Source organism: Anabrus simplex, chromosome 8 (genome assembly GCF_040414725.1).
Source record: "Anabrus simplex isolate iqAnaSimp1 chromosome 8, ASM4041472v1, whole genome shotgun sequence".
In the NCBI taxonomy this organism is placed as follows: domain Eukaryota; kingdom Metazoa; phylum Arthropoda; class Insecta; order Orthoptera; family Tettigoniidae; genus Anabrus; species Anabrus simplex.
This window is the reverse complement of record NC_090272.1, coordinates 28,365,951-28,391,788: the sequence shown is the minus strand read 5'-3', so window position 1 is coordinate 28,391,788 and position 25,838 is coordinate 28,365,951. Positions and strand designations below refer to the sequence as shown.

The following is a 25,838-nucleotide window of genomic DNA, read 5'->3' as shown; positions in this document are numbered from 1 at the left end:
TGCTTGTGTCGTCACCATGCGCTCTCGCTCCTTCTGGACTCTTTTTTTGCAATATAAATAGGCCTGCTCTGGCCTCGATCAGCGAGTCCGACTTTGTGCAACAAACTGTGTGGAGGGACTCCTTTTATTCGCATTTACGGCTGGTCCGTATGCAATGTTTACTTCGTCTACTGCTCAAGATCCGAACTCTAGACCGCTGGCTGGGTGAGCAAGTTTTAATCTCTTTCCGCTTTTTCACATTAAACTATTTTCCTTTTCCAATATGCCCTTCTGGCTGGAAATGCAACTTTATACTTGCTGTGGCTGCAAGACAAGCCTGTAGACTTTCGTGTTCTATTTCAAGATCATACCTGGACTTTCTAAATTTCATTCCCCAATTAGAAGTGAAAGAAAGAAAAGTGAATGAGGAAGGATATAAATTTCTGTGAACAGACGCAAGAAACTGACTGTACGATCTGTGACCTTTTTTGAAACTCTCATTTAAGACTAGTTTCGGTGTTAGCTCTTTACTTTTAAAATTCAGTTGCAGGCTATACCTTTCTTTTCCCTTTGCCAGCCCTTGGATACTATTTTCTCTTCCCGTTATCCGTTATTTTTCCTTGATCCTATCCTGTGGGTTTTTTGGATATTGTACAGTGGCCTAGGTATCTTTTAAAATTCCTTTTATAGTTTGTGTGGTAATATATATCGGTAGGATACCTGTTAAATTCTAGTCAATGTTATGGTGTTTAATCCCCTATTTTGTGTCAAACAACTAAATATCGATAATCCATTTGGTTTTATGCATCAATTTATTGCCCTATTTTATGGTGATATTATTCATATTTTGATTGTTTACTGCTGAACATAGTCAATCATTTCAAATAATCATTCTACTTTGTTTCGTGTGACCATTTTTGTTGTCATTACAATATATGTCTATTATGAAAATAAGGTTGGTTCTGTTTCCCTGATTACTGTTTCGGCCTTTCCTATACTCCTCCCCAACTTGTACTTACCACGCACACCTTTGGAATGGTCTCAGCAAAAAGCTTTTTTGCGCACTCTGCTTATTTGCTTCCACTTTGTATTTGAAAAGTGAACTTTGGTTAAAGCTGCGCACGCCTATTCTGATCAAGGTCAGTAATCCTTTTCACTGTGTGCTGTACCTTGCTTTGCTTCCGTTGTTTACGGTACCACGCAATGAATGTTCTACAATCTTAGTTGCATTTTCATACGTCCGTCATCAATCTATTTATCCACCATCGCCGCCCCACACATAATAATTCCATGTGCAACTTACGCCACACAGAGTATCGCTATATCCACCTCGGGCCCATGGTCTAAGCAAAATAGTTTTGAATACAAATTTTAGAATTTTGGGATGCTAGAAATATCAGTTTTACAAAAACACGATATTGAATTTGAAACTATTTACTGCCTTAATGTCTTAATGTTGGTCATGGAAAAGTATGGGATATTTTCTTTGTACAATGTTGGGTACTTTAAAATGCACTTAAGTTAAACATCAGTTCTCTATATTAAAATACCTCAAAATAAATGGAGAAATATAAACTTTCATACAAATTTAGGTTGAATGAGTCAACACACTAAAAGTACACAAGTCAAATACAACAAATCATAACTCGTGGAAAACTTTGTAGCAGTTCCGATTTGCATTCATACACAGAAACACCTTACAAGTGGAACACATGACCCTACATTTAGGACTGTCACACCCTGGCAGACGGCAGCGGGAAGGTTTCACATTTTCCGGGATTTCTGGCAGATGATCAGCATTCTTTTTGCGGAGGCTGTCGTGAGGTAGAGATGTTGTTGCCTTCCTTTCTTGGGGGAACATTCCAAATGTGGTTCTGTTTGTTTCATCTTTCTCTTCCATCTCAACTTGTGACTGTGAGTTCATTAGTGAGTGAGCCACCTCTACTCGAAAGGCCAAAAAGTCAAGCTTCTCCCTCTTGGGTGTTTTTTCTGTAGCTTCAGCTCGTCTATGTTCTATCCACGAAGCAGCCAGAACAAAATCAATCAGGTGGAATATCAATCGTATGGTCCATTTTTTGGTATGAACAAGAATTCGATACATTGCTATAACTCGATCTAAAAAATCCACTCCTCCCATATTTTCATTGTATGAGAGGACAATCTGAGGACAATCTACAAAAATATATTCTTTTGTTTTCCTGCACCAGCGATGACACTGACTCTGGCTGAGCCCCTACTTCACTGAAAGCTAAAATGACAGGCTTGTTGTCATACCATTTAACAATGGCTACTTGACCGTCATCTCTCACTAACATATCATGATTTCCTCTTCCTGCCCTTCTCATTTCAGAATTAGTCCGAAGCTCATCAGTCGGTATCCTGTTTTTTTTTCTTTTTTGCAAAGTTCCTGTGCCTTGTACTTCACACTCAGAACAGAGAATATCCAACAGATGAACTGAAGTGAAAAATCTGTCCATGTATACTGCTGACCCATGTGGTAGAGATCTACATAATCGAATTACCACTTTTGCACCGATATCCAGATTTTCAAATGCAGCATCATTCAGAATACTATCTCCCTTTCCTTCATACAAAAAAAAGTCAACTGGTAGCCCATCTGGAACAGAACAGACAAACTTTTTCAGGCCCCATGGATTTGGCTTTCCTCTGACAAACTGATGCGTAACTACCTGCCCCCAGAATGGTACTATTTGTTCATCAATGGAATGTTTATCACTTCGTGGGTTATCTAGGCAAGCCTGCTGAATGTTTATCAGTGGTTTCAACTTCCAATACTTGTCGCTCAATTTTTCATTTTCATCCACTTCTGTGTCATCTACAAGTTTCAGGTTGTTCCTTATCTTGAAATATCTTGCTCTTGATATTTTGTCCGCAATCTGTGGGACCCGGGTCTTCCTGGCCCAATACATTCATATACGGGGATATTTCAAATAAGACATAATAATGGTGGTAGCAAAAAAGTTCTTCATCTCTTCTATTGTGGCATCCAAACAAATCCCTTTGTCACGTAGGTATCTGCGGTTTCTAAACTCTGTCAGTGTGGCAAATATGTTGCTTCCAACGTATCTGTAGAATCTTGAGAGATGGGGGGGAGTATTTTTGGCTCTTGTACAGGTTCTGGTGGAGGTGCTGGGGGAAATGGTTCAAATACATCAGACCTCTTCCAGATACCCTCGTACTGGACACTTCCTTGATCATTTTCTCCTTCGCCATCTTCTTCATCCTCCTCCTGAACACGTGTCCCGTCGGGGGGGGTACAGGAATAAAGTGACGAAAGTTCTTTCATCCTCGTCGTCAGAAAGGTCTGACATATCGGACACGTCCCCATTGACAATTTCCAGAATCGCATTGGAATCGAGGCCTAAAAAAAAAAAAAAAAAAAAAAAAAAAGAAACAAACATTATATAAAATATTACTTCAAGTGAGACCCACTGTAACCTATAGGTTACATCAATACAAGATAAGCCACTGTTCGTTACAAATTGCCGATTCCTATAAAATTACTCATGAATTGCATATTAGTGAACTTGTAGAATCATTACTACTCTTTTTTAGAATACTAGAACTATTATTATTACTGGAAAAGTGTACTTACTTTCACTGTGATGCAATTTCCGCCAATAACTAGTGACTCCATTTTGTAAACATTCATTGTGACCAACTGTGGCGAGATAAGTGTCTGAAAGTCAGCGTAGCCGATGCTGCACTCTCTGAGATGGTATTGGAATCATTAGTAGTGGCCTGCACTGCTTGGTGACAGAGATAAAAAATTGGGAATCTATGTAACCTATAGGTTACGCGGGGCCCGAGGAGGATATTCCATTGCCCTGGCATTTTCTCCTTTCACCATATCTCTACCATAATTTCATGCAACCACCTTGTTAGTTTCTCTCGTCCATATTTGATCATTTCTGCAGTAATGCTGTCTTCTCCTGGCGCCTTATTGCTTTTAAGAGCATTGATTCCATTTTGAACTTCTTGCAATGTAGGTTCCTTGATTGATTCCAGATCCACCTCTTCTCTACTTTGTTCCTGCCCACTCTCTTCTGTCTGCACCTCTTCATCCTCACCTTCAAATCCTGACTCCTTACTCAGCAGTTCACTAAAATATTCCACCCATCTGTCTAACATCTGATCTTTACCTCCAATCAGATTTTCCTCCTTATCTTTACAGAAAACTGCTCTGGGTTGAAATCCTTTCTTTATATCTTTTACCCTTATATAAAACTGTCTAGTTTCCTGAGCAGTCTTTCTCTCTTCTAAGTCTTCAATCCACTGTTTCTCAAATTCTCTCTTTTTCTTCCTACATTCCTTGTCCACTTCCTTTCTCTTCTCTCTGTATTCTTCTACAGTAGTTTTTGTTCTTCTCCTTCTTGCCTCATTCCTTTCTTCAATCTTCTTCCTGCAATCTTCATCAAACCAGTGCAGAATCCTCGATTGTTTCTTTCTGCCCAAAACAGTTTCGGCCATTTTGTATATTATACCTTTAACCATTTGCCATCTTTTTTCAATACTCTCTCCTGTCCAATCTTCCATTTCATTAAGGCTATTTGTCAAAACCATTGCATATTAGTGTGCTATATTTTCATCCTTTCTTAACTTAGCATCATCAAACCTGGGTACAACAACTCTCTTCATCTCTCTGTAGTTGGCTATCCTTTGTCTGTATTTGACTCTTACCAGATAATGATCACAATCTCCATCTGCACCTTGACAGCTATCCACTTCCAAGATATCTGAAGCATACCTTCTATCTATAAGCACATGATCAATTTGGCTGTTTGTGATCCCATCTGGAGAGCACCATGTTACTTTCCTTATATTCTTCCTTTGCATCCATGTGCTTTTAATAAGCATGTTATTACCCGTAGCAAAGTCAATCAACCTTATACCATTATCATTCGAAACCTCATGCAAACTCTCCTTACCAGCTGTTTTCCTGTAAGCAATTTCTCTTTCCACTTGGGCATTAAAATCCCCTATAACCACTTTAACATCATGCTTTGCCACTAGTGCTAATTCTTGTTCCAGTTGTCCATAAAAGATATCCCTCTCCGCTGACTCTGCATCTTCTGTTCGTGCATATACACATATGAAAGATATATTGAAGAAGCGGGCTTTTCTCGTAGAAGACAAATTCTGTCATTAACGGGCTTAAAGTTCAATATTACACTCTTATATGAATTATCAACAAAGAACCCCGTACCTCCGTATCCTTTGTTTCCACAGCTATAGAACAAGGTGTGTGGCCCAATTGCAAGTACTCCACTTCCATTCCATTTTACCTCTTGTAATGCTACCACCATCACATTATATTTCTTCATTTTGTTTTTCAGGTTCAGTAATCTTCCAGGTTTATTCAGTGTTCTCACATTCCATGTCACGCAATACCAATTCATATGCCGTTTCCGTTGCCAGGGTCGTTTATCCATTACATCCATCTAGTTTCCTTTGTCCATTGGTTCTGTAACAAGAGTTTTTTCCGGGGTAGGGTTGTTGACCCCACGCCCAACCCCCAACCTGGAGGACCAGGGTACTACTCTTAGTCTGGCTCATCTCCTTAGACGTGTCCAGCTTGGGTGACCCTACCAGGAGCCGTAGCTCCCACTGGCATAGCTCTAAGGGTCATTTGAGCACGCAAGCCTCCATAAACACCCGGCAATGCCATATTGCCTTCGTCAAGGTGGCAGTACCTGTGGGAGGTCAATGGTTCAACAGTGCACATTACATTCCAAATCCCTCAAAATTTAAGTGAGAGTTTGGGGTCTGGATTACAATTAAATTCTGAAGCAGCTGACAATATTTGATTAATTAATTTTTATATTGTTGATATTGTTGATATTTTAATATCAACAATATTTTTAAGTGTTGTGCTCTGAAGAACCCTGAACACTCTTCACCATTTTAATTGACGTGTTCCGCTACCCAAATTATTTTAATGTGTTGTTTTGTCCTTGTCGCTTTTTCTTTAAAGACTTTTGCGGCTGATGATGTCTACAAGTTGAACGAAACATGTCCCGTCATTTTTAAAAAATGATTTGTAAATAATTAGATAATAAATAATCTTGGTATTGTAAAGGTGGAACATTTGACTCAACCTTCAAAGTAAGCGGTAATAGTGAAAACTTGTGGCGCGATAAGAGAGATATTTTAATATAGATTTAATATGACGACAATAATAACTAAACTTATGTTGTAATGGTCCACCTTTTCAATATTAAATTATATTATGCAATGTTTACATTACTTTTCTAATCTAGGAACTAGTTTTGGCCTTGACTGTCCATCAGCCTTAACGCAAAACTGTACAAACACATCCAATAACTAAAACAAATGTACAAACACACACAAATTACATGAAAAAGTGTTAAAAACATCTGGGATAAACTATGTGCACAACATGTAAAATATGACAAAATTAAAATCAGGCTCTAAGATGTGTTGCTTCATGTTAAAATGTTCCATTAGTGCTTGTTGTTAAAATATCATGAAAATGTCGAAAAGTTCCTCTGTTGGACATTGTCAATGGTTGAATCGAGGATGGCACACAAAGATATGGTTAAATAACTGGCACGTTCTTAATTTGCAGCTGGTAGACATTCGCAATTCAATGCGGTGTCCATGAAGTTAACCTTTCATTGTGGCATGTGGTGCATGGTCTACTGTTGTGTGTCTCCTATGATCAATATGATGAGGAGTGCACTAACAAGGTTTCACTGTATAGCAGAGTCTTCATTACAGTACTTGTAACTTAGGGGTAGAGTTGATTACGTCTGTACGAGTGGTACTTCATATTTTAACCAATGAGAGGACGAACACATCTCAGAGTGCTAATGTGGCTTAAAGAAAGAGAAGACGGTATTCTACCTGATACAGTGCAATGACATACCTCCGAGCTAGAATCCAGAGAGTCTGAAGAGCCCAAGCCTTCAAACCTGCTCATACAAGCAGCAGCTCGATGTATTTCCTGTGCTCGACCACCCAGGTAACCAGGATCTACTCCAAGGATCTGGCGAAGATGGATCACTGCCCCAGAATGATTACCTCGAGTTTCCAGAACCAAAGCCATCAGGAACTGTGCCGTTGGCTAAAAAAAAAAGACATCTTTTTACACGTATACTAAAAAGAAATCATGACTTTGAAGAATAGTAAATTTTACTATCCTTAATCTAAAGGGCCCCATACACAATCCGACATCAGGGATACGTGTCTGTACAGATTAGTCACTGAGAGGCAACTCAGAAGTATGTGGCTGTCCATACAAGCTCAGACTTAATGATTTTCCCAGAAGCCACTGAAGGTATTGAATACCCACTCAGTAGTCCAAACTCTCAGCTGTTTTCCATTTATGATTATGGACTGCAGAGGCTCGGTAAAATAATGAAGATTTGAAACTAATTACGTAGTCAATATTGGAGACAAGGTGTTACTGTTGCGCTGTGCACAAAAAAGATTAGCAAGAAAAAATTAAAATAATTAGTTGCCGGAAAGAAGAAAACTCTCACTCACGTGTGAACTCTGGTAAGTGAGCTATGATTGGATCACAATGTTTAGAAAGAATGGTTTAGAAAACATACTGCATGCTCCTTCAATTCATTAACTGTACAAGGAATTCATGAGAATAATTGGTGTCGACGGAACAAATCGCTTCTGCCACTATGATTAGGCGAGTACAAACTAGAGAAAACAATCACATGGGTACCAACAGGGAGCACAAAATCAACAGGATCATTTTTGTACGTTACGTTTTCATTCTTTTCAGCTCCCTCTGTGGATCAGTGGTACAGTGTCTGCCTAAGATCCAAAGATCGCAGGTTCAAACCCGGCAGACATAGACTGACTTTTGAAATTCCACTCGCCACTCTGTGTCACACGATGTCAGCAAATAGAAGATCTCTGGCGACAGATTTGGTGTTTACCCGATAAGATTAATTAAAAATCAGCCATTAATCCCCCAACACAGATCTGGAACGGCATCAGATCAAAACGCCTGCACACAGTAATTGAGGCCATGTTATTATTTCTCTGAGATATTTCTGAGAAAGTGCTTTCACAGCCAAAGGTTTCAGCTAAATTAAAGCAGCGCCAGAATTTCAGAGGCTTGCCTGCAAACTTCTTGTCATAAGACTTAACAGCCATACAAGTAAAGGCATGTCTGAAAAAATATTCTGTGGAGACAAATAAAACCAAGTCTGTGAGAGCATGGGCCCATAACATATTTACATTATTTTCAAGGAGATCTAAAAAAAATTTACTACTACTACTAGCAGTACAATAAGCAACTTTAGTTACCTGTGACTAGCAACAAGTGTTGAAAAATTTGACCAACAACAAAACTAGCAGTATTATCATTCACAGATTTAGATTACATACCGCCAGCAATTCAACAGAGCATCAGGTGGTAGGAATCATCCTGACACGATGGGGTATGGGTGGAAGAGTTTCTCCAGAATGGATTACAGGTCCTCTGAGGAAGAAATACTACTTAAATTCACACTACTCTCGCCGATGGATACGAGTTAAATCCACACCAACAATGAGTGCATGGAAGAATACACCGGAATGGCAGACCCAATTCAAGTGGCATCTTTGCTTTCTTAGGATCAATTTAAATAAGGCAGGCATTTGCTCTTAAGGAGGATGAAACAGCAATGGTTAATGGCTCAGGCAGGTAATGAGAAACCACATTACAGTATTACCATGATTGTATGTTCCCGGAAACTACGTTTTCCCGTATTATTCGTTCAAATTACGTGGTCCCACAAGCATCCTAATTAAATCACGTTGTAAAAATCCCACATTATCTGTTACTCAAAGGAAAGATTTCCCAGATCAACTGTCCAGAAATGTCAGTCCATCAACGCTAAATCCTCAATCATGCATTTTTCAAGAAACTGTATCTCACGAAAGGATGGCTACGGCATACTTACGGTTCTTGGTGTTACCGTCCCGTCATTGCGGTAATTTCAGGAAGTACTGTACCGTACTGGAAAAGCAATTGGCAGTGAACTTGCATAAGGGACCATCTTAGCATCGCATTTCGGTGGTATTGTTTAGAGAATCCTCATAAATCATAAAGCAGAGATTGTCCGCAACAAATGGAAGGAGACAGAGTGCATTTCAACAGCTCTACTTGAAGACTGAATGAGTTTCGTCAAATGTTCATACTTGCAAAACGTCTACATTATGTCCAGGGTTACATTTTTATTTTTTTCTAGTGTATCGCCGAACAGGTTTCCAGCACTTCCCTCAGGGCACTGTATAGTCACTGAACTTTCAGGCAGGAATCGAAACCATTACTTCTTAAGTAACACAAATTTAGTATTTCAATATTATCGTATACGATTATGTTATCAAGAGCAGAATAGATGTTGCACCTTGCATACTGTACACGAGGCCATGGGAGGTTTTAGGATTGCCTATTACTGCTTTGGTCCTAATATAAGACGGGGAATATCACGTTCTTGTGTTAAAATGTTATAAAAACTGCAGTCATTTTATTTGCGCATGTTTACATTTTTAAACTTTGTATCATTTCACAGTCATCCCGACTTGTACAGCAAGCACACTTTCCAGCTGAGTCAAGGTCGCGAATAACCGTAATTTCGGAAAGGTTAATGACATTTTTTATCTTTCCAATTTGATTGATTAGTGAAGGGCAGAACTGAATATAATGCATTTGAGAACTTGAGAATCGATACTTACATTCGAAACCATATTCTCGAGTTCAACATAACCTTTAAAACAGTTAAATTGAAATAATAAATATGGTAGTTCAACCTATTCAATACAAGTAAATAAGAGATGTAGATATTACATTCTTATTTAATTAAAAGTGGAAATGGTACCGGTTTCAACCCCAGTCTGGGTCATCATCAGCCGATTATAACTCGAAAAACAATGCATAAGTAAGAAAGAAGTTAACGGTCAAGTCCACACAATATCAGTTGAAGTGGCTCATTTAACTGTTCTCTGCTTTTCGTGAACATTGTGAGACAGTGCCAAACATTGTGTGTGCCGTGCTAATGCTCGGAAGATTACGCATTACTTCTTTTAATTGACTTACATTCCACTTTGTCTGAATTTTACAGTGCCTACCCCCGTCATTTTTATATCGTCTCTTCAACTGATATTGTGTGGACTTTACCGTTAACTTCTTTCTTACTTATGCATTGTTTTTTGAGTTATAATCGGCTGATGATGACCCAGACTGGGGTCGAAACTGGTACCATTTCCACTTTTAATTAAATAAGAATGAAATATCTACATCTCTTATTTACTTGTATTGAATAGGTTGAATAGTTCCAGTACAAGATTTCCATAACATGGTAGCAGGTAGGGACCCTCTTTGAAGGCAGCTCTACCCAGGGAGTGGCGTCCCTGCCTATGCGAGTACCAGAGCACACTGATGCCGGTGTGTAACATCTGGTATGGGTCCGAGCTCAGGGTTACGAGTGAGGACCTCAACGGTATCTAAGGTGGAGAAGGTGGACTTCGGTACGGTGGAGATGGCGGAAGGGGCAAACCCGTAGTGTCTGTACTCCAGAGGAGCGGCTACGAAAGGCGCCTGTCTTCATGTTAGGGGCGGCCTAATTTTGAACCTGGCAGTAGGTATAAAATGCCTTTGGATGTGGCGAGCCCATCGTAACAACAGCCTATATGGACAGAGCAGATATGGTGCCTCGGAAAAGGTTAGGGCGTCCCCTGCTAAAAGCAACGCGCAGCTCTTCAGGTGCTGGGGGGCTGTGATAAATGGGCAACCAGCACCAAACTACATCAAGACTGCAACAGTAAATGTCCTGACACTGACAGGAAAGGCAGAAGAACTGGATGACTTCATGATAGAAAAAGATATAGCCATACTTGGACTGTGCGAGACCAAGAAGAGGGGTACAGGGGAGATTCCTCTGAGAGAAGGATACAGGCTGTATTACAGCGGAGGACCTGAAGCATAAAATGGAGTGGCCATCATACTTAGGAAAGAAATCCAAGAATATGTGGAATATACAAAATACATCAGCAATAGGATGATGATGATGATGATGATGATGATGATGATGATGATGATGATGATGAGACTCCAGTTTGAAAATGGCGTGAAAGATCTATTTCAGTTGTATGCCCCACAAACTGGTTGCATAGATGTACATCTAGAGGACTTCTTAGAGGAAGTGGAGAGACAGATAGACGATAAGGAAGTGCTACTGATGGGAGATCTAAATGCACAAGTTGGATTGGAAAGACAAGGAAAGGAAGATGTTGTAGGGCCTTTTGTATATGGAAATGTAAATCCAAAAAGAGAGTTGTTGGTGGATTTTTACATGAGGAACCAAATGATTGTTGAAAACACCTGGTTTAGGAAGGAGGACAGTCAGAAGATTACAAGGTATGGTGGGGGAGACAGATGAACAAAGACCATGATTGATTACCGTATTTACCCAAATAATCCCCGCCGTCGAATAATAACTGCACCCTCATTTTAGAAAGACTCATTTTGAAAAAAATGACATGAACTAAAATTCCTTTCATCGGAAGAGTAACTTAGGCATAAACAAATATTTCGTATCACTCCGCGAGGTCCACATGGTCTTTATGCAAATATCACTACTATGAAATATATTTTCCATGAAAATGATCAAGTAGGCCTACTTACGTGACAGGTATTTCATTAATCTGAACTTGCAATAGGTTTGATTCCCTGTAGATGGGAAGATTCATTGTCTTTTGCATCACTAGAATCCTCTCCTAAATTACTTACAAGTTCGTCACACTCCACGTCTAACGCCCGTAGGCGACTGGAATATCTAATTGAAAGATAAAATCACAGCGACGAGTAATATGATCAAGATTATGCAATTAATAAACGTCCTAGATGGATAAAAGAACGTGCGACATATTTTCAGGACTACGACGACTCCGATCTTCAGACACATTTTAGGTTATCTAAAGCTTCCGAACATAACCTGGAATTCCCAGGCCTAAAATGAATTCTCGATTATAGCTAATATCTTGTACGGTACACAACTGGGTGACTTTCAATGAAGAATGAAGGAATACTGACATATTTTTTGGAGTGACGTACAATGTGTAGGCTATAATTGGTTTTTCTTATTCCCTTTGTTAATGCTTTCTGCCACCCAGTTCAATAACAATTCACTCTCTTGGAAAGTCTTATTAGGCTTCTTTCTCCGGTTCTGCTCAATAGCGGGACATAATTTATGTCAATTATTTGCAAACCCCGAATGGAATCAAAAACTTGTTTACAATTCGATAGTGGCGGCAGCACGTAGTCATTTGTTTTCTATACGTCAGTATGAAAAAATGCGGTTCCAACTGCGATTGAAACGAAAACTTAGTTATGGTAAACTGAGATAATAAATTCCATAGTGAATACGGAAGTGAGCGTTATCCGAAATAATGACATATCCGAGTTTTGAAAATCTAAGATAACAGCAAAAGTTACCAACGTTGGTGAATACGGGCCTAAAACACTTCTCACACGTGGTCTCTTTTTACTGGACAGTAACACAACCGATGGTGGATAATTCTTTTCGTGCAATGTAAACACTTGAAATAGACACACCGACAAAATCTGATGTTAGTTTTGCGATACAGTAAAACCTCGTTAATTTGTAATACAGAAATCGGACTTCCAATTATGTGATTTCGAATTAACAGCCATCTTGTAATTCAGAAATGCCAACCCTCACCAGTTTTTGCGGATTCTGCTTTTCCGCGTACTGACTGCTACATGATATTGTGGTTTTCCTTAAAACGCTGAATACAAAAGAATTAAGATTTCACTCTATTTTCAACTGTGAAACACACCGAAGTGAGTGAAAGTGCAGAAAGCTACCCCTGCAAGTTCCGGAAGACGCGTTCTATCGTGACGTGGAGAAATTTTGAATTTAAATTACTCTGTAAAATACGGTACTATTTTCAAAAATGTAAAGTCAGTTCAGAATTAAAAGTCTGAATTGTTTTCTGATGGCAACAGTTCTCTTCTATCTACGGTTGCACAAAGCAGAACTGTACACTCAGCATCTATTTTTTTTTCTTTGTTTGCTACTTGCTTGACGTCGCACCGACACAGATATGTCTTATGGCGACGATGGGATAGGAAAGGCCAAGGAAGTGAAAGGAAGCGGCCGTGGCCTTAATTAAGGTACAGTCCCAGCATTTGCCTGGTGTGAAAATGGGAAACCACGGAAAACCATCTTCAGGGCTGCCGACAGTGGAGTTTGAACCCACTATCTCCCGATTACTGGATATTGGCCGCACTTAAGCGACTGCAGCTATTGAGCTCTGTACACACAGCATCGAAAACTAGGTAAGCCAGGAGCGTGTTGGCAACCTTGAAGCAAATAAAACCCGCACTCCAATTTCGTACCTCGAATTTTTTAAAAAAATATGCGGGGATTATTCGCGTAAATACGATATATAATCATAGAGAAAGAACACCGGAAGAACCTTTTAGATGTAACAGCCATGCCTGAAGAAGCCTTTGGTGGAGATCATAGAGTTGTGATAGGAAAACTGAAAGTGGGAAAGACTGAAAAACCCCCATTAAGAAGAGAGAAAAGAAAGTATGGAAGTTGAAGGAGAAAAGCATACAAGAAGAATTTCAAAGGGAAATAATACCCTTGGTACCCAGGACAGAGGTGGGGAATGTTGAAGATGAATGGAAAAGATTTAAGGAAGCACTGGTTGGATGTGCAGAAAAGGTATGTGGTTAGAACATCAGGAAATGTGAAAGACAAAGAGACACACTGGTGGAATGATAGGGTAAAGATTAAAGTGATGGAAAAGAAAATGGCACGAAAAGCATGGGAAACATCTAAGACAGAAGAAAGTAGAAGAAAATATCTGAAGGCAAAGAATTTGACCAAGAAAATAGTGGAGGAAGTGCAACGCCCCTAATAAGTATGAGTAAATGACGATGGTCATAGGGACGAGCGCTTACAAATAAATTTTCAACAGAGCAAAAATAATATAAGACAGTAAAACATACCCAAGGAAATAGACAAGAGGAAGCATGTAGGGACCAGGAGCCTACCCACTTAATGAGAGAGGACGGGATCAGGAAATTGCTTAGCAAACACACCAAGAAATGACACCAGAAAAATTCAAAAATTTAAAATAAAATATAATAAATAAATCTTTTACACTACAATTTAAACCTTTGGATAAAATATAGATAAACTGAAAAAGGTATTAAGCTTACAATTAGCACCCAACATTTAGGGTAAAATAAATATACAGAAAATCACAGAATTATATAAGTAGAAAGAAATTCATTGCTAATAAATAAAATCATTCATTTCTTTAAGAACAACCATATTTATATACCTATATACTGATGCATCAGGAAAACTACGTAGGTACCATGGTACGCACATGTTTGACGTATTCTAAAATTAAATGAAATTTTAACATTTAAGCCCGAAAGGGGAGAAAGGGGTTAGCAAATCGAGGACTGAGACAGCACCCGGTAGAAGTAAATGGCCCGCACCAAACCCGGATACGAAGGCAGCACCACGGAACGTGACAGTCAAATCAAGCCACGATTACGAACATGTTACAATCACAAGCTCACGCGGCACCGTATAAAAGAAATATATCCCAAGTTACAATTAATTTTCAATCACCAAACCTTGGCAAACAAACGTAAACATGAGCCACAGAAACATCAAGAAAAGCACGAACAGATCACTTAGCATAACCCAGAACACAATATAGAACCAACAGATTCAGAAGAAAAAAATCAATACAACGAATAATTTATGGAGTATAATACCCGATACAGTCATCGCGGCAGACACAATGCACCCACCCTTCACACTAATAATGTTACATAACTGTCAGGCACTAAGAGATAATAACAACAATACCCACACAAAAGGATAAGATAAGGAACCATCCCATTCTCCAGGGGTGTCCAGCCCTCGACCTACTAAACGTTACTTGTATTGTTGAAACTGATAACATTTATACGATATTACACCAACAATGGAATGATATTTAATTTAAAGCCCTCAAAGGGAAGGAATATAACTAAAACAGACTCAACTCAATTATTCACCAAGAAAATTAAGCATAATTCAACTTACCAAAGGTGACTAATAATAATAATAATAATAATGAAAAAAAAGATTAAAGAAAATTATGGAGAGAAATGTAAGTGCAGAGTTAGGTCAAAATACGGGCACAGGATAGCCAAAACATGCGACAGTTACAGAAAAGCGGCACACGCATACGGGCATTACAAGGAAAATCACAAGCAAAAACACCGAAAGGTAAAGCCCGAGCGAAGAGAATGACAAATTTAAAACAAGGACACGATAAAAATTTTCAAAATGTTATCTTAGCACAAGGATAGCCCACCGTTATGTACAGCACGTACACTAGGAGCGAAACACGGGATCACTAAAACTTAGATGTCCACAATGTTCATATTCCACACCAATTCAAATATTACACACACACAGAAAAATAATATTAATAGCAATGATACTTTTAAAATACTTACAAGCAAGCCTTATGCCAAGATAACTCACCTCGTAGTTCGACCTAACATAATCACTCCACAAGAATAAATAAACTACCTATATAATTACATATTTACAAATTAACACACACATTATACACCAAAACAAAATACTTAAACTCCCATCACTCGATGTGGTTTTTTGTTTATCATCCAACACCAGTTGGAGTACACATCATTCTGGTAACAGTCTCCGCACCCATCATTGCCACAACCAGCCTCCAAGACTTCCAGCGCAGAATGACCCGCTACCAAGTTCGCCGCTAGGCGCGACACCCGGAAGACTAGATACGCGCCCTGGCGAGCAACTGTCACATCACACTCATTAGTACTACATTCAATCTGATAGATAGCGTAGCAGTCCCCGTAGCTGGCCTACAGTGCAATAACACATTTAGAACTACACACATAGAGTAACCATACAACGGAAAGTTCATCTCTCCTCGTATATGCAGAGCAGGTACTTAGTAGCCAAACGTCCAAGGTGCTAGGGCAGATATAATCCAAGTTCACAAAATATGAAGTCTTTCTTAATTTATACTTCAAATATAGTCGAACTCCAGCCTCATATGAACGTGGTAATATAATAGTTCAACACAGTTACTAGGCTGGGAACCCAAGGTCATTAGCAGAGAATAATAATTACAAGTGTCAAAAATAGACACCATTTAAATAAATGTCCAATAACCGTAGATTGTCCAAGGCATATGACTCAATAAGAGTTTTCTATATTAATAACGCCACAGAAGAAAAGAGAAAAGCTAGGCCGTATTCACACAGAAATTGAGAGATGATATGCAGGGCAGCAAGAAATTACTGTATGGTATCTTAAGAAACAAAAAGAGAGATCAAGTAAACACCAGATTTGTGAAGGATGAAGGTGGCATAATATTAGAAAAACCCAGGAAAATTAGAAATAGATGGAGAGAGTATTTTCAGAAGCTACTGAACATAAGAACAGATCACAGTCATTCAATGGACGACCAGGAAAAGCAATTAGTTGATGAAGAAATGGATAAAGAAATTACAATGTATGAAATTGAAATGGCAATAAGAAAGATGAAGAATGGAAAAACTGCTGGAATAGATGAAATTTCAGTGGAGATGATAAAGGCAGCTGGAGCTGTAGGCCTGCAGTGGACATTTCGGGTTCTCAGGAGTGTCTGGGAGAATGAGGAGGTTTTTGGTTAATTTTTACATTTCGCCCCTACTTTAGAGGCTAGGAGTCTGTTACCCCTAAGGTATATTTTTCCAGACAGTAGGTCCAGTATACACACATGCGTCCATTCTCTCATTTTCGAAATTTTGTTTTTCACTTTTTCTGACCGGTATGCGAAAGGAGGCAGAAATTGGACTTCTAAAAAAATTGGAGCGTTACTATTCACCTCAGCGACCCTGAAAAGAATGGATTCGACACTATTTTCGATTATTTCTACATCTCATCCCGTCGTGGGTGTGCTAGGGTTGTCATACCTCCACGCAGTTTGTCTCCTGATAATAAGTCACAAGTGACCAAGTTTTTGGAAATTGTTCCCGTAGTCCCGAAACGTATGGATTCAACACTAATATCGGTCATTTTCAGTCTTAATTACATTTCGTCCCCTTATCTAAGGCTTCTAGGGGTATCTTTCCCCCTTAGTATTTTTTTCAGGTAGTAGGTAATATTTGTATTAAATTCTGCTGACAGTTATACTGGAACGTACAAAAAATATCCTTAATCTCAGTCATTTGGATATTTTCTGTTCTTGACTCCTTCTCACCCGCCTGGCAATTGGGGATCAGCTTGGACTTAAACGACAACCGGAGTGTCACTCCTCATTTAAGCGACCCCTAAAACCATGGATGTGACATTATTTTCGATTATTTTATATCTGACTCCCTTCCTAACCACCCACCACAAAATGGGCCTTAATTTGGACTTTAAAAGTCCAGAGTGCCACTATGGATTCGACACTATTTTCGATAATTTTATATACCTTCCCCCATTCCCCGCTGGGGGCTGAACTTGGTTTAAAAGATTCCAGAGTTACACTGTTCATTTCAGTGGCCCCGAAAAGTATGGATTGGACAATACATTCGATGATTTTTATATATCAGCCCCTCGCCCCCTCCCCCGCTCCGAAGGGCGCCTGGGGTGTCTTAGCCTCACGTGGTTTGTCTCATGATACTAAAATTCCGGACTGCTGCTGTTCATCTCAGCGACCCCAAAAACTGTGGATTCGACACTAATTACGATTATTTTTATATATCACTCCCCCTTGCCCCCCACCCTAAAGGGGGCTGAACTTGGAATTAAAAATTTCCCGGGATGTCACTGTTCATCTAAGCGACCCCGAAAAGTATGGATTCGACACTATTTTCGGTTATTTTTATATATGACCCCCCTTGCACCCCACCCCTAATGGTTCCTGGGGTGCCCCACCCCCACGCGGTTTGTCTCCCGATATTAAAATTCCGGAGTGTTACTATTCACCTCGGCGACCCCGAAAACTGTGTATCTGACACCAAGTACGATTATTTTTATATCTCACCCCCTTGCTCCCCGCCCCAAAGGGGGATGAACTTGGACTTAAAAAATCCCGGGGTGTCACTATTCATCTAAGCGACCCCGAAAGTATGCATTCGACACTACTTTCGATGACTTTTATATCTCACCCCTTCGCCCCCCGCCCCTATGGGTTCCTGGGGTGGCCTACCCCCACGTGGTTTGTCTCCTGATAGTAAAAATCCGGTGTGTCAGTATTCATCTTAGCGACCCCGAAGAGTACTCGACATTCTTTTCGATTAATTTTATGTATCACTCTCCCCTTGTCCCCCACCCTAAAGGGGGCTGAACTTGGAATTTAAAAATTCCCGGGATGTCACTATTCACCTAAGCCACCACGAAAAGTATGGACTCGACACTATTTTCGATTATGTATATATATATATATATATATATCACTCCCCCCTCGCCCCCCACCCCAAACGGGGCTGAACTTGGACTTTAAAAAAATTCCGAGTGTCACTATCCATCTCAGCGACCCAGAAAAGTATGGATTAGACACTATTTTCGTTATTTTTATGGGGTGTCTTACCTCCACGTGTTTTGTCTCTTGATACTAAAAGTCCAGAGTGTCGCTATTCACTTTGGCGACCCCGAAAACTATGTATTCGACACTATTTTCCATTATTTGTATATATATCACTCCCCCCACGCCCCCACCCCAAAGGGGGCTGAACTTGGACTTTTAAAAAATAGGAGTGTCACTATTCATCTCAGCGACCCCGAAAAGTGTGGATTCGACACTAATTTCGTTTACTTTTATATATGACCCCCTCGCCCCCTCCCCTAAGGGTTCCTGGGGTGTCTTACCCCCACGTGGTTTGTCTCCTGATACTGAAAATCCGGAGTGTTGCTATTCACTTTGGCGACCCCGAAAACTATGTATTCGACATTATTATCAATTATTTGTATATATCACTCCCCCCTCGCCCCCGCCCAAAGGGGGCTGAACTTGGGACTTTAAAAAAAAACTGGAGTGTCACTATTCATCTCAGTGACCCAGAAAAGTGTGGATTCGACACTATTTTCGTTTATTTTTATATATGACCCCCGTCTCCCCACGCCCCTAAGGGTTCCTGGGGGTGTCTTACCCCCACGTGGTTTGTCTCCTGATACCAAAAATCCGGAGTGTCGCTATTACATCACTCCCCCCTCGCCCCCACCCCAAAGGGGGCTGAACTTGGACTTTAAAAAATTAGAGTGTCACTATTCATCTCAGCTACCCCGAAAAGTATGGATTCGACACTATTTTCATTTATTTTTATATATGACCCCCCTCGCCCCCAGGGGTGTTTGGGATGTCTTACCCCCACGCGGTTTGTCTCCTGATACCAAGTCATAAGTGTATCAAATTTGGTTGAAATCGGTCCAAGGGTTTGGGAGGAGATGTGGTACAAACCCACCCACCCACCCACCCACCCACATACATACAATGACATAGATAGATAGATAGATAGATAGATTGGTCTAAATAGATGTATATGTTTTCGAACTCCATCATTAATTTGCCTTTTTCTATTCTTTTAATGATCTTTAAATCTTGTTCTATTGTGGTGAACTGATGTCCAGTTTCCTTCATACAGGAATTCACTGCGGAGAATTTATTGTGTTTTGACGCATTAAAGTGTTCTAAATATCTAGTGTGAAAACTGCGACCTGTTTGTCCAATGTGAAAAAAATTGCAGAGCCTGAATAGCGGTTACTGGTTAAGTTGACATTGTTATGATTAAAAAATGTTTTCTGGTTGGTATTTTGAGTCCTAAAGGCAATGTTAACTTCTTGTGTTTTTTTAGGGGATTTGCGATTTGATAAATAGCCGGATTTGTGTATGTGAACGTTGCAAATTTAGATTTATTGGGTTTAGTCAGGGAGAGATTTGTCGCTAATTTAAGTTTGATTTTGTTGATAATTGTATTGATAATATCTGTTTTTTAACCGTTAAATTTTGCTAACTCCTTTATATAATTTTTTTTTTTTTTTTTTTTAGGGTGCTTGCCGAGAGGGGGATTTTAAATGCTCCGTATACTAAACTATAAAAGGCCGCCTGTTTATGGGAATTTGGGTGTAGAAAATTATTTTAAATTGTTATTGGGGCATAAGTTGGTTTTCTGTAAATTTGAAATTCGAACTTGTTAATGATGCCTGTTATTATTCTCGTCCTCTTTTGTAAACTTTGTATTATATTCTAAATTATTTAGAAATTCAAGAATGTTTTCACTATTGTTCTGTTGTTTGTCTATTATTACAAAACTGTCATCCACGTACTGGAGCCATAAGCAGGGCCCTTTAATTTTCGTCACTATCTTGTGTTCTAAATTGCCCATGCATATATCTGCTAAAATTCCTGAAATGGGATCATCCATTGCCAAACCTTTCTGATGGTAAATTTTACTGTTGAAAGTAAAGTAGTAGTTGTTTAGTACGAAACTTAATAATTTAAAATTTACTTAGGTTGCTGTGTCAGAAATATCACTCACTGATAGACAGCCTAAAAAAATTTAATGTGAACACCCTGTATTTTTAATGATATATGTTCTAAAATGATATTTAAGCTCATTTGACAACAAAATTTTAACCAGATTTTTACAACAGAAGTCATTAGTTGTGATACGTTTGCAACAAGATTCACCTAACAAGTTTCCTAAAAGTTTAGACATTCTAACTTAAAAGACTTCAACAGTTTGGTACATTTTACTTTACACCAAATTCATTCAATGTGTTGAGATCTAGTTAATCTACAATTCCAGCCAAGCTATTGGTCTTATATATTTTTAAACTACCACAACTGTTTTCAATTCCAATATAAGAACTTGTAATTACCATAGTTTTTAAGATTATAAATGTTGATAAAATCCAATAATACATTTTGAACAACATCAAGATCCTGATCTTTGAGGTGTTATGATGGCTGAAGATGCCTGTGAAACAGGCGAAACATGTCCTATTCAAACTACTGTAACAAGGATTACATCTTAATTATAAAGATTTTTATGTCTTGAATAGGTGGTTGATCAACTAAATAATCTGTCATTTTAAGAAGTACATTGAATTTCAATACGGACTCAAAATGATAATGATTACTAGTAAAATTCCATACAGTCAAAAGAAAACGAACATTTAACTGAAACCACATTGGAGGGGACCAAAACCAATGAGAGTATGGTCTACATGTCAGGTTCAGAAGCTTCAGAAACCAGGGTTGCAGTTTCTGCCCAGTCTCATATTTTACGGTCATCTCGCTTGAAAGCCTATTTATCAGAATATCTCAAAAAGAATTCTTGATCTTTACATAACTTGTCAATGTACCACTCCATGAGCAACTGCAGTGTAGGATGATCTGACCGGTGCCTCTGAGACATTGGGTCAAGAAAGAAGTAAATTCAGAACCTTGGTACTCGTGATAAAATAACTTCCAGAAAGTGTGAAAAGAAAAAAATGATGCAAAGTGGTACACAGAGCGAAGAGCTGCATTCACTACCAAAGTGAAGGGGTACTGGAAATACAGAAAGGCTGAAAAATAATAATCATGGTCCTAAGTCATCAAATGATATGTAAAAAGGAGAAACACTAAGTGACTACATGCTCTGTAATCCATTCCATTGTTAACTTTAATAATTACAGTTATAAAACTAACCTCCAAGTCATTTGTTTCTAAGGCCTCTTCAGCTGCTAAAAGGGCTGCATCCAGGTGACCCAGTCGCAGGAGCAGAGATCCCAATGAAACAAGCACCACATCACGGTAGTTCCCAGGAACACTGGACAGAGCTACTTGCAAGCAATCCAGGGCATGACGAGAGTTGCCCCGTACTCGCCAATAAAGAGCAGCCATAGTGTGTAGCAGCCAACTGGGACCAGCTTCCTATAACACACAATCCTGTTCTAAACCTTAGTCCATTATCAGGCAGTACACAAACAATCCCTATACTTGCCTATATTCTTATCATTTAGTGTGATTTTTCTAACTGTTCATATTCTCTGTCTTTTATTCAAAAGAACCTCATTTATCTGGTCCTCAGCAATCAGGATTTTCAGTTTCTTTCTTTTTTCAACATGAAGATATGCACATCCTTCAAATAGTACATACAAAAATATTGTGTTGTTATGTTGTCATTGAAAACAACACGACCAGCTATTTTGTGGTCCTACTGAAGAAGTTTGTGAAGTACTTTACCCCTCCAAGTTACTTTAAACTTTCCTGGTTGCCTGGATGTAGCAAAGTGATGTAAATGCCTAGTTGCAAAATGACATTGGATGGCATGATGACCTGCTCTACAGGTGATGACTATGGTGATGGTGAAATGGAAAACGAAAGCAGCGTTACAAAGGAGAAACTGTTAAGAAACTGTTAAGACAGAAACAACTGCAGCCAAACTCGAATGGTTTAACGTCGCACTAACACAATAAACGTTTTCAGTTAAGGAAATAATGGGAAAGGGATAGGATCGAGACGGTAGTGTCCATGGCCTTAATTAATGTTCAGTCCCAGCATTTGCCTGGTGTGAAAATGTGAAATCATAGAAAACCATCTTCCGAGCTGCCGACGGTGGAATTCGAACCCACAATTTTCTGAATGCAAGCTCATAGCTATGTGATCCTAACTGCACGGCCAACTCAGTCAAACTGATGTTGGTGAAACACCTACACAATCATGGCATGCTCAAAAGCCACACACATTTGAAACAAAAGAAACCTATGCAATATTACAATTTTAAAAAATTAGAACACTTTTATGGGATGACATGATTCCAAAACCAGCCAAACTGTTTAATAGCTATTTCATACCAATATTGACCTATGGTATTGAAGCGTGCACCTTCACAAAAAGAGATTCATCAAGACTGCAAGCATCAGAGATGAAATTTCTTAGATCCACCATCTAGAAGACCAAGATGGACAAGTTAAGAAATGAGGAGGTGTGGAAAGAAGCCAAAATAAAGACATGCCTATTAGCCTGAATTGGCACATCCAGACTTTAGTGGTACGGGCATGTGATGAGGATGGAGCCTACAAGAACAGCCAGAATAAATTTGGAAAAGACAGGTGGAAGGGTAAAGACCTGTAGGAAGACCTAAAACCCGATGGATGGACATGATCAAGGTTGATCTAGTTGTCAGAGGATGGACAGTGGATGATGTTCTCCATGACAAGTTGTATATGGACAGGAAGAAGTGGAAGAGGAAACTGGAACTGTACAATGATGATGATGATGATGATGATGATGAGTACAGTATTAACTTTAGTATACTTTTTTTTCTTGTTGGTGCCAACATGGACATTCTCTCACAATGAGTCATAGTGAGCCTCATGTAAAAGTTAGCCAACCAGCGCACCACATCAGAGTGGCAACTCCATCCACCTTGCGACCTCGGCTTACTTTTTGTTCATTCCTTGGTCCCATCAAAATTTGTGTAGAGTTTGAAAGTGATTTGAGTGGTGATGAGTTATACTCTGCACGGCCTTACTTCTAAATTGAAGTTTCGCAAAACAAATGAGCATCGCCAATCCTCTGTTGCCAGCGCGCTACGCCCGCGAGAACAGCTGATGCAATATGACCGCGGTAAACAGCCATATATAGTAAAATGTAATACCGTACTCACAAAAACGAATACATATGGAATGAAAACAAATTCATAAAATCTACACTTACTAACAACATCTGACACTAATAAGAGAATATATTATTCAGAATAAAAGAGAATTAGGAAATAACACATCACTCACCGCCAATGGCTGGCACAGGAAGGAGGTTATGGTCTACAAAGGGAACACTCCACTGATCTCAGAGTCACTGGAACCCTCTAACAATGAATCATTGTCACTATCACCAGGTCCCAAAGATATTATTAAACTTTCGACGGAGTTCTCCAGTACATCTTCATTTTCCCACGCCTCATGTATTAATCTTTGTGTACTGCGCACAACTTTCCTCCAGTCATCAGCACTGACGTTCGCCACAGCTTCGGTTAACAGGTTTTCCACCTCGCGTACAGTAAAACGCTTATTTTTTGTTGCAACATAACCCTTAACCTGAGCCCAAATCTTTTCTATTGCATTGAAGTGGCAATGATAAGGTGGAAGTCTAATAACTTTATGTCCATGACGTCTTGCAATTTCGTCCACAACATACACAGGAAATTGTGGCTTGTTTTCTTTCACAAGCTGCAACAGTTCACCTTTCTTCATGTCGTCCCGCACAGGAATGTTGTGCCTCCTTAACCACTCAGCAAGAATCGACTTCTTTGCTGCCATTGTCGGAGCTTTGTCTTGAATTACGGAATGGTAGGGGGCATTGTCCATTATTATTGTACAATTTTCAGACAGGTTATTCATCAATGTGTATTCAAACCAGTTCTGAAAATTGACACTATTCATCTCCTCGTGGTAATCGCCAGTCTTCTTAGACCTCAGAACATATAAACAGTTGGGTACAAATCCGTTTGCGGTACCGGCATGTAGCACAATAATTCTTCCCCCCTTTCCAATGGGCACTGCCATTGTACCTTCCACAGAATCATCTGTCCAGCCTTTTCCTACGGTACGGTTTGCATTAATCCATGTTTCATCTAACCACACAATCGAATCAAAATTTTCCTTTATAACGTCCCTTAAAAACCGGCAGCGCCACATCACAATATCACTTCTCTCCATTAACATTCGGCGACCGTTTAATTTCTTGTAACGGAATCCCAGTTCCTTTACCACAACATTCAGTGAAGTCTTGCTTCCTTTAAATAGTTCGCTTTCCTTCAGAGACTCGCGTAGCTTCGCAAGAGTAGGGTGTTCTTTTCTGCGGTAGTAGTCATAAATATGACGACGAATGGCATCTTTCTCGAAACTGTCCAAGTTCGTCACTGGTTTGGCCCGATTCCTTTTCTCACCCGGTGCTTCAAACTTAGAGGATCCAGGAGATTGTTTCTCAGCGTGGTATTTCTCCTTTCCAATTGCCACTACTGTGTATTTACTCACTTTGGTAGCGTCGGCAGTTCTCTGTACAGCTTGTGCTAAAGGAAGCAATGTAGCACCGTTCTCCTTTTCTTTCCCAAAGTACTTGCGCACACTGGACACAATTTCACGAGCCTGGCTTCTCAAGGGCGTGCCTTGTCCCACACGTCTCGATTTCTTGCCACTTGTCTTTCCCGAACTACAATGAGACATGGTAAACACGACGAACTAAGTACACTGATACACGGACGTAAATAAAACTACAGCTATTTAATAATTAAACCTATACTGTACTTATGCTATGCTAAACTGTACACTATGCTATACTGTACTATACTAGAGAGATAAAACTTATATGATAAAACACTAATTACTGGAGGAAAATGCGAACGATCGCGAACCGTACCGAATACCATACACGTTGAACGAGATAGGTTAACCACGTGGTGAATGTAAATATCAGACTTGGCAACTAGGTTTCGAGATCGTGCTCTGCCGATATAAATCGATATAAATGGCAGGTTGGGATTGGTTGGATGTCTATGCTTCGGTGCACAACCACCAGACAGAGCCAAAATCGGCCAAAACGTCAATTTAGAAGTAGAGCCGTGCGGAGTATATAAGTCTTTGGATTATGTATTATACAGTAATAATACATATAAAAGTATACATTACATCAAAGGATTTTTACGTACGATTTGCAAATGATTTTATTATCTAGCATGGAAGTTAGACAGTAATTTTTTAACAGAATGTCCAGATCTCCATCCTAAGCAGAGAAGCTCTGTGAAAACTTACAATTAA

The 25,838-nt window shown here is 39.4% G+C and overlaps 1 protein-coding gene across 1 annotated transcript in view; it reads right to left on the bottom strand.

Moving 5' to 3' along the window:
• The window catches only part of LOC136879251 (tetratricopeptide repeat protein 17), a 293,085-nt gene that overhangs the window by 170,318 nt on the left and 96,929 nt on the right, over positions 1 to 25,838 (bottom strand). Inside the window, exons 11-12 of the mRNA XM_067153063.2 lie at positions 21,727 to 21,951; positions 6,890 to 7,087 (exon numbers count right to left, since the gene is read on the bottom strand). Of these exons, the coding sequence (XP_067009164.1) occupies positions 6,890 to 7,087; positions 21,727 to 21,951 (423 nt within the window). The remainder of the gene's footprint in view (positions 1 to 6,889; positions 7,088 to 21,726; positions 21,952 to 25,838) is intronic.